Below are 10,200 nucleotides of genomic sequence, written 5' to 3'. Positions count from 1 at the left end.
GGAGTCCAGGATGGCCAAACTTCGTCTCTCATACTTTGGACATATTGTCAGGAGGGACCAGTCACTGGAGAAGGATATTATGTTTGGTAAGGTGGAGGGTCAGAAAAAGAGGAAGACCCCCAGTGAGATGGATTGGCAAAGTGGCAGCATCAATGGGCTCAAGTGCGGCAACAATTGTGAGGTTGGCCCAGGATCAGGCAGTGTTTCATTCCATTGTGCATAGGGTTGCTATGAGTCGGTACCAACTCAATGGCACCTAACAACAACAACAACAATGTGGGCTGAGATGAGAGTCTTTACCTGTGAGGGTGGGACAGTAAACACCATCTGATACTCACACTTAGCATAAGGTTGCCCTGGGTCCACTCCCATATTGCCAAAATGTACCTCCATCCCACACTGACCTTGACTTAACATTAGACCTGGGTTTGGAGCTACTTAGGCCCCTGATACCTTGGCCATGTACGAGAATGTCTGGTTCTACTTTGAGACTTGGGTTTTCTGGCTTCTCCCTTGGAATAACTCTCCCTACACCTTCTAATGCAAACTGCCATGGCTAGCTTTGGTATCTGACTCATAGCCACCTCCAGAACTGCCGACTAAGCCTGGCACCGATGGCATGCATCTGTTATTGTTCCAGCCTCTCTCCAGAATCCTGTTTTGTCAAGACCTGTGGCTCTATAATAACTCTGTGGAGAAGATGTGGGGATTTTGAGGGCCGAATACAAGGCTGAGTGGGGTTGCTGGTTTTCTGCTTCAGGCAAGTTTCAAGATGGTTTAAGACTGACCCCACCTACTTTGCATTGCTTTTGTTTATCTAAGAGGTCTTCTTATCTTCTCTTGAGACTCTGACCCATTTCCTGTTATTATTTCCTAAACTGGGTCAAATCTAATTGTATCCTTTCTCATTTAAGTGTAGGTGGCTACAGATCAGTTCTATTGGAACTCAGCATGGTTCTCAAGATCTGCTTTGGTCCTTTTGTCAAGTTCAGCCTTTCTGCACCAGTTTCTCTCCTTCTGTGGTGCCTAGCCGCCCATGTCAGTCTTTACGCCACATGTGGGTTCTGTCCCCAGGGTGTGGCCTAGTTTCCAGGAAGGATTGCTGCTCTGGAAACTTGGGCTGCTGTGGATTGAGCAACGTGTTTACTATGTTTGGGTACATAATGGTGACCTAGGTCACCCAGTGTTTCATTGAGTGCTGGTGCCATGTCTCTTAGCTTCCATATGCCTGTTTGAAGCAGAGAATTCCTCAGTAGAGTTTGAGCAGGCCTCACAGAATTCAAGGAGCCCTGGTGCTGCTGTGGTTAACGAGCTCTTCTGATAAGCAAAAGGTGGGCAATTTGAACCCACCTGCCACTCTGCCGGAGAAAGATGGGGCAGTTGGCGCTCACAAAGATAAATAGTTTCAGAAACACGATGGCATTTTGATGATTGTCCTATAGGGCCACAGTGAGCCAGAGGTGACTCAAGGTAGGGGGTTTATACAGGACTCTGAGTCTCTTGGTGGCATACTTCGGCTGTGTACTCTGCACATGAGCGTTTGGTGGCATGTATGATTGGTTAATAAAGGTGTGCTTCCCAGCCACCTAGGGAGAGGGTGCTTGGAGCTGCTCCCTCAGCTGGTCATCCCAGCCCTCACCTTTCTCCTTCTTTCCCAAAATGAAGATACATTTTGTCCATCCATCTTATTTGGCATTTACAATGAACTAGTTGAGTCCTGGTGTGGTGCTGCAGGATAAGCACTGGACTGCTAACCACAAGGTTGGAGGTTCAAACCCATTAGCTGCTCCTTGGAAACCCATACAGTGTTGCTATGAGTCAGAAGTGACTTCACAGCACTTAACAACAACAACAACAACAAGAGGCGTGTTTTAAGGGAGTGCAGTGGCTCCATAGGTTAAGCACTGGACTGTGAACCACAAAGTAGGCAGTTCGAGTCCACCAGTCACTCCTCTGGAGAAACAGGAGGCTTTCTGCTTCAGTAAAAATTTACAGCCTCAGAAACCCTATAGAGAGTTCTGCTGTGGCTCTGTAGAATAAGCACTTGACTGCTAACCACAAGGTCAGTGCTTCAAACCATCATCAGCTCCTTGGAAACCCCATACAGAGTTGCTATGAAACAGAAGTGACTCAATGGCACTTAGCAACAACATGAGTTGGAACTGACTCGATGGCACTTAAAAACAGCAGTATGTTTTAAATGGTCAAGGCAAGTAAATGTTAGCTATTATTTCCTCCAAACTCCATGGCAAATGTCTAGAGAGTTTTAGCTCCATTCTTCTACACACTACCCGTACCATCACTGATGATTGCATTCAGTATAAATTTATTGAGTGATGGGTAAGATCAGTCTTTTGCCTTCTTTCTGCGGCTGAATTTAGAGAGGGTCCATGAACTTAGATGGGAAGTTTATTTATTTTTTATGTATCTGAAACCTAGCAATCCCTTCAATTATAAATGTAGACCACAACCCACAGCAGTATTAGCATGATCTAAGGCTTTGTCACCAAGTGAATCACAGATATTTTTACATCACATTGCAATTTTTGAAAATACTTCAAAATGGCATTTTGTTGTTGTTGTTAGGTGCCATCGAGTCAGCACCAACTCATAGTGACCCTATGCACAGCAGAACAAAACAATGTCTGATCCTGGGCCAACCTCACTACTGTTGCCACACTTGAGTCCATCGATGCTGCCACCTGGCCAGTCTATCTAGTTGGGGGTCTTCCTCTTTTTCTCTGACCCTCCATCTTACCAAGCATGATATCCTTCTATAGCGACTGTTCCCTCCTGACAATACATCCAAAGTATGAGAGCCGAAGTTTGGCCATCTTGGCCTCTACGGAGCACTCTGGCTGAACTTCTTCTAAAATAGATCTATTGGTTCTTTTGGCAGCCCATGGCACTTTTAGTATTCTCCTCCAACACAGAATTCAAAGACATCAATTCTTCTACGATCTTCCTTATTCACTGTCCAGCTTTCACATCCATATGAGGTTATTGAAAATGGCTTGGGTCAGGCACATTTTAGTCTTCAAGCTGACATCTTTGCTCTTCAACACTTTAAAAACTTCCTGTGCAGCAGATTTACCTAATGTAATACGTCGTCTGATCTTTTGACTGCCGCTTCCGTGAGCATTTATGTCCCTTTAAAAGAAGGCTTGGTAGTGTTGTGTGTTAGACATCAGACTACTGACCAAAAGGTCGGTGTTGCAAAGCCACCAACTACTCCTAGGGAGAAAGATGAGGTTGTCTGCTCCTGTAAAAATATATAGGGTCACTAAGAGTCAGACTCGACTTTGATGGCAGTGGATGGTTGTTATTAGACCTGGGCTAGCTCTTGCTATTTGATGGATTAACAAAGAAACAGATACATTACTATATAAAATATCTTTTCAAACAGTCCAATAACTGTGCTTTAAAGTAACTTGTTTCCTTTGTGATCCGTTGTTTCCTTTTCTTTATGCCTTTAAAAACAGTCTGAGAAGAAAGGCGCTCAATACACAAGGGTGAAGACCCACTGGTCTCTCTGGCCCTACTGGTGTGCAGACTTTTAGTTGGCTTGGCGTCAGTGGGGCTGGGGCTGACTAGAGTAGGCTGGAAGAGAGCAGGCATCAATTGAAGCCATTAAGGGTTTTAGAAAAGGCTTTGATGGTGTGAGGTGAGATGCTGCCCACTAGTGGCTAGAAGACAGAACTGGGAGATTAGGTATAGGGCAGGACTTTGGGCATGGAGTTTGGAATGGTACTTGTGTTTCTTGGTATTTGGGTCTGAAATGAGAGAAGAATAAAGACAGTAGGTGGTTTGACTCCTGCCTTCTGCTTCAACCTTATAGCTTGAAATACTCTTTCTCATTTTCTGTGCTTCAACCATGTGTCTTTTAGTGCCTGGGAAGTTCTGGACTTCCTGCTGTATGAAGGCATTTATAGATGCTGTTGTATCTGCCTGGACCACACCCCTTCCCCTCCATACCTCAGAGCATCCATCTCCCAACTCCAGTCCAGGCCAGACTCCTTTGATAATCTTTGAGTAGACCTGTGCTCCTCTCCTCCACCTTTCTCAAGTTGTAATGATACGATCCTCGTGTGATTGTTTCCTCTAATGTCCATCACTGCGCTGGACTATTAACTCTCTCCCCCACTGCCCCCAGTTTGGATTGAATTGCATCTCCCAAAATATGTGTTGTAAATCCTGGATCTTTACTTGTGATCATAGTCCCATTTGGGCAACATGAGTATAGCTGCTGCTGTGTGCTGTTGAGTCAGGTCTGACTCATAGTGACCCTGTTTGGGTTTCTGAGGTTATACTTCTTTATGGGAGCAGAAAGCCTCACCTTTCTCCCTCAGAGTGGCTGGTGGATTCAAGCTACTGACTTTGCAGGTTAGCAGCCCAATGCGTAACTCACTACTCTACCAGAGTTTCTTGTTTTAGTGTAGGGTGTGTCTTAAACCAATCTTTTTGAGATGTAAAAGCTGATTACACAAGCAGCAAGACATCAGAGACAGGGGCTGAGAGATGCCCAGCCACATGAAGATCACCCAGGAGTAGAAGCTGAGGAGAGTCAAGGACCTTCCCCTGAGTCAATACACACAGAAAAAGCCTTCTCCTAGAACCAGTAACCTGAATTTAGACTTCTAATCTCCTAAATGTTGAGAAAATAAAGTTCTGTTAGAACCACCCACTTGTGGTATTTCTGTTAAAGCAGCACCAGATAACCCAAGGGCAGAGACTGTTTGCATTTGTTCTCTGCAGTATCTCCATTGACTGCCTAGTGGCACTCAGTAAATATTTATTGACTAAGAGTAAATTTTAACTGGAGAATTCATAAAGGGACTGTGAATGTTAGCAACATGGATTTTGTTGTTAAGTGCCGTTGAGTTGGTTCCAACCCATAGCGAATCTGTACAGGGTTTCCGAGGCTGTAAATCTTTAGGGGAGCACAAAGACCCATTTTTCTCCCACGGAGCAGCTGGTAGTTTTGAAATGCTGACTTTAAGGTGCACAGCCTAATTTGTAACCACTACGCTACCAGCACTCCATAAAGAAGCAAGTTGGTCTCCCTTTACTAACTATACCCCATCTCCTATCAAGTCTCCCCTATCTCCCAGTTGTTAAGTACTGTCCAGTTGATTCTAACTCATGGTGACCCTGTATAGGGTTTCAAGGAGTAGCTGGTGGGTTTGAAGCAGCCACCTTGTGGTTAGCAGCCCAGTATTTATCTATCACTCCAACCAGGACTCCAGTGATTCTGCTTAGTCAGTAACATAGGAGTCTTTAGAATAGCAAAGTAGAAAACAGTATAGGAGCTCTGGGGGCACAAGGGCTGAGTGTGTCACCCTACCAGCTGCTCCTTGGTAGAAAGATATGGCAGTCTGCTTCTCTAAAGATCACAACCTTGGAAACCCGAGGGGTCAACTGATTGCTTTTGTGATTTTGTTTTTGTTGTTGTTGTTAATACAAAAAATATAGCAAAATTGATGGGTTGGGGAGACAGACCGCCTGGGGTTAAATTCTGGCCTGATCATAATTGGGTAACCACATTCTCTTTGGGCCTCACTTTCCTCACCTGTAAATCAGTGTGGCACTGTAGGATAAGCACTAGGCTCCTTACAGCAGGTCAACAAACCAAACCCACCAGCTGCTCTTGGAAACCCTATACAGGGTCACTATGTGTTGGAACCAACTCGACAGCACTTAATGACAACAACCTGAACTAGAAAGGAGCCCTGGTGATGCAGTGGTTAAGGCTGCTAGTCAAAAGCTCAGCCATTCAAACCTACCAGCTGCTCAGTGGGAGAAAGATGTGGCAGTCTGCTTCTATAAAAACTTCTGCCTTAGGAACCTTATGAGACAGTTCTACTCTGTTTTATAGGGTTACTATGCCTCAGTGGATCTCTGTTAGCGTAGTGGTTACGAATCGGGCTGCGAACTGCAAGGTCAGCAGTTCGAAACTACCAGCTGTTCCATGGGAGAGACATGAGGCTTTCTGCTTCCGTAAGATTTACAGCCTTGTAAACCCTGTACAGGGTCGCTACGAGTCGGAACCGACTCCACAGCACACAGCAACAACAACACAATGCCTCAGTGGAGTCCTGGTGTGGCACTGGAGGATAAACACTGAACCACAAGGTCAATTTGAGCTGCAAGGTTGGTGGTTCAAACCCACCAGCCACTTCTTGGAAACCCTGTATAGGGTCAGTGTGACTCAATGAAACTTAATAACAACAACGAATCAGTAGACTCATTGTGATGCATTTGAGTAATTTTTTTTTTGAGCATTTGAGAAGACCATTAAGAATATTAAATGTATCAATACCGTATCTGTACTGGAAGAAATACAACCAGAATGTTCCTTGGAAACCAGATTAGTGAGACTTCATCTCTCATCCTTCAGACATGTTGTCAGGAGGGACCAGTCCCTGGAGAAGGACATCAAGCTTGGTAAAGTGGAGGGTCAGCATAAAAGAGGAAGACCCCCAGCGAGATAGATTGGCACAGTTGCAACAGGAATGGGTTCAAGCTTTAACGATTGTGAGGGTGGTGCAGGACGGGGCAATGTTTCCTTCTGTTGTGCATACCGTGGGAATTGACTCATGGACTAGATGGTACCTTACAACAAAAACGAGTCAGTTCTTCACAGTCACCACTAGGGGGCAGGAACAGTTAAGATAATAATGTCCAGGAACAGCCAGACCCAGAATTTCGAGGATGAGGATGGTTGAGGCTAAAAAAAGATCAGAATGATTGAAAAACAAAAACAAAAAAGCCAACCCACTTGTTCTTTCTCCCTTGGAGACCAAAATGGAAGGGAATGTGTGACTAGAGGACTTGAAGTTAGATTTAAATAAGAACTTCCAGAGCACAAATTTTATTAAATAAATGTCAGTTCAACTGATCAAAAAAGGATTGTGATCCTACTCCCTTGAGAGATTTTACACAGCTTATTGAATTTTATTTATTTGTTTGCCTCTTAGCCACATCAGGCTGAGTGGAGTGGATGAGAGAGAGGGCTCTTTAAGTCAGAGGCCTATGTGACCTCACTAGATCCCTACAAAGCAATCCTCCTCCGTGGTGGTGGTGATTTGCAATTCACAGTAACCCGTGACAAAGTAGATCTGGGGTTAAATTCTGTAATTTTTATGGGGTTATCTAGACTGTAATTCTTATGGGGGCTACTGGGTGGGTTCAAACCACCAACCTTTCAGTTAGCATCCAAACAAGTCTTTAGCCCTAGCACCACCAGCCAGCGCTCCTTAACCCTCCTGTGGTTCTACCTTAGGAACCCTGGTGGCACTGTGGTTAAGTGCTGGGTTTTTATCAGAAAAGGGCGCAGTTTGAACTCATTAGTTGCTCCATGGAGGAGTGCTTCCATAAAGACTGACACTCTAGGTAACCCTGTGGGGCACTTCTATTCTTTCTTAGAGGGTCGCTATGAGTCGCATTTAGTTCGGCGCCAGTGGGCAGTTCTGCCTTAAATGACTCCATTCTCGCAATGCAATAGTAAAATATCTTTATTGGTCAGGTTAGCCACCACTCATGTTTTTCCTGTAATAGGATGCTGTATAGGGACATGATGGTGCTCACATGCAGGTGCTTTCTGAAGAGCCCTAAACAGAGGGCAGCCTTGGCCCTCATGCCAGAGCTCATTTGTTGAAATGACCTGGTTTGGCTTTTGTGGATTTCAGGGTCTGGAGCCAAGAACATAGTCCAAGGACTCTCCCATACCCTTTTCAGGGAAGCGGCACCAAAGCATACAAGGTATCAGGGTCCTAATGACAGCTGGGCAGGGACCAGACTCTGTCCAACTCTCCTCAATCAGTCCTTGCCCCCCACTGCCCAAGTAGCTCCACCCCAAAGGTACCCCAAAGAGCCAGTGGACCAGGCTCTAGGCAACTTTACCTTTCAAGAAATGGACAGAACTAATGACTCTCCTCCACTCCAGCTATAAAGCAACAGGGCATCTCCATTACTGAAGGTACAGCTTAGAGATGTGAGAAAAGAGGGCTTCATGCCCAGCCCAGGTAAGACTGAGGCGCCCCACTGAGCATGTTCAGCCAGAGCTGGTATTTTTACCTCTGACCTTAAGACAAATCACTTTAATATTGATTAACCACACCCTCCTGCTTTGAGCTAGCAGGTACAGGACTGGTTGGGGCCTGTCTTTCCCATCATGAGATAGGAGCTTTCTGTTTGGATAAAATAACAGGGAAAACCAACTGGTTCATGATTTGAGAACTACATGGCCCTCACCTGTGAGGATGCTGCTAGGAATGCAGGTCAGTGCTGGCCAAGTATGAAATGACCATGCATGCTGCTTCCTCAGGTCAGCCAATCTGAGATGTGTTTGCCCACATATGGATGACAAGCAGAGCTGGCCTTTTCTCTTTTGAAGTCTGATCCACCTTCAAAGAGCTGTCCAGCTGGGAGAATACAGCCCTAGAAATTTATCTAAGCTAATTTTGGCTTAGATCACACATTAGACTGTGAATATGATCATCAGGCGACTTCCAATCTAGTGGCTTTCAAGAAGCGAGTTTAGGGAGGCATGGAGGTGACTGTTGGTATCCTTCCAACCTCAGACAAAAGTGGAGGTCCTCTGGGCGCATGCCCACACACCTTGGTGTCTCCTGTCTCTGCCTAAGGCACCGAAGAGGTGTCTATGGAGGAAGGTTGAGTGGATACGGTGGGCTTAGGAGAAGGCAGCTGGACAAGAGGTATATTCTGAGGAGCAATGAAAGGGAGCCCAGAGGAGCTGCATCACCAACCCAACCCGGTGGGGAGAGCTGCGGAGCTGCTCAGAGAGAGACAGAAAGCGCGAGCGAGCCAGGGATTGTTAGCAAAATACGGCTACATTCCACAGCCCAAGCAACGTTTAAAGTTCTACACCAGGTCATTTCATAGAATTTATGGGCAGTGGGATTTCTGGGGCTGGGCCTTCCGGAGATTACTCCCTTCACCACACTTCTGACCTCGGAAAACAGGGAGCTTCCACCTGCGTCCCCCAACAGAAGGCTGCCTGTCCCTTAATCCCACCTAACCCTGCCTACAGGGAAGAAGAATAAAGAGGGAGCCTGTGGACTTTTGTCACATGGTCTATCCCAGGCCGTCCAGCAAAAGCCAAACCAAACCATCAAGCCAAATGCAATGGGGCAGTTGGGGCGCTCCGGCCCTCGCTCAGATCTCGATGAGGCTGGCGAGGCGTAGGCAGAGGGGCGCATCCACCGGCATCGCGCTGCGCTGGATCTCGTTTCCGTCCAGGCGCAGCACTTGCAGTTTGGAGAAGTTCATAACGTCCACGACGGTGCAGAAGCTGCTGATGGAGAACTCTGTGGAGATAAAGAGGGGCGGGATGGGTGTGGAGAAGCCCAGTTCAGGTACCCGGATTCCTAGCTGAGACGCAGCTTAGAAAATTTTACTGACTCCAGGGTGGAGTTCCTGAAGTTGGCAGGGGTAGGATTTTTCCAGGAGTGGAGTCATACCTATTTGTACCACTAGGCGGTATAACTAGGGTTAGCGAGGGGGCTGCGCCTGCCTCGTCAGTTCCGCCTCTTAACCATGGCCCCAAACCTGTACAGTACTCAGTTGTTTTGTTGGTAAGTGCCGCTGTGGCGGCTCTGGCTCAATAACGACCCTTTATAAGGTTTCTGAAGCGTGGCTGCAGGGTTTGAAGCGCCGACCTTACGGTTAGCAGTCTACAGAGTGCTAATCCTACGGCGCCACACCAGGACTCCGCTCAAATGCCCTTGAGTGTCCTTCTAGCCAGATCTGCTCTTTTTCTACCTGTTGCCAGCAGGGGGAAGCAGAGGCTAACCAAGAGTTAACCCTAGCAGTTTGCGGACTTGATTGTTTTCGGAGAGGGGACTTTTTGCTGAATTTGTATGAGAATGGGAAAAAGGAGGGGCTTGAATCTTGAATATTGCCTGCCACAGAGTCGATTCTGACTCTTAGGGACTCACGGAAGCGGCTGGTGGGTTTAAACTGTGTGGACTTTTCGGCTAAGAACGCTACCAATGCTCCTTTAAGATTCAGTGGCAGGAAATTAAAATGAGAAAACCTGGCCTGAGAGAAAAGCGTCTTTGAGAGCCAGAGCTTTGAGGGGGTTACATGTCTCTGTTCCACTGAGTGCTGCAAAGGAGTTAGCAAGGATTTGAGGTTAAAGAGACGACTGCAAACTCAGAATGTTGTTGTTAGGTGCCA

General features: G+C 46.4%; 1 protein-coding gene across 1 annotated transcript in view; it reads right to left on the bottom strand.

Annotated features, from left to right (window-relative positions):
* Window positions 1–9,086: 9,086 nt before the first annotated feature.
* The window catches only part of FMOD (fibromodulin), an 11,821-nt gene continuing 10,707 nt past the window's right edge, over window positions 9,087–10,200 (bottom strand). Inside the window, exon 3 of the mRNA XM_006834113.1 lies at window positions 9,087–9,329. Coding sequence (XP_006834176.1) covers window positions 9,178–9,329 — 152 coding nt within the window. The 3' untranslated portion in view covers window positions 9,087–9,177. The remainder of the gene's footprint in view (window positions 9,330–10,200) is intronic.

The sequence above is a fragment of the Chrysochloris asiatica genome, unplaced genomic scaffold (assembly GCF_000296735.1).
Source record: "Chrysochloris asiatica unplaced genomic scaffold, ChrAsi1.0 scaffold00009, whole genome shotgun sequence".
NCBI lineage: Eukaryota > Metazoa > Chordata > Mammalia > Afrosoricida > Chrysochloridae > Chrysochloris > Chrysochloris asiatica.
Note: the sequence above shows the minus strand (reverse complement) of the source record. Positions and strands in the feature narration are given on the sequence as shown.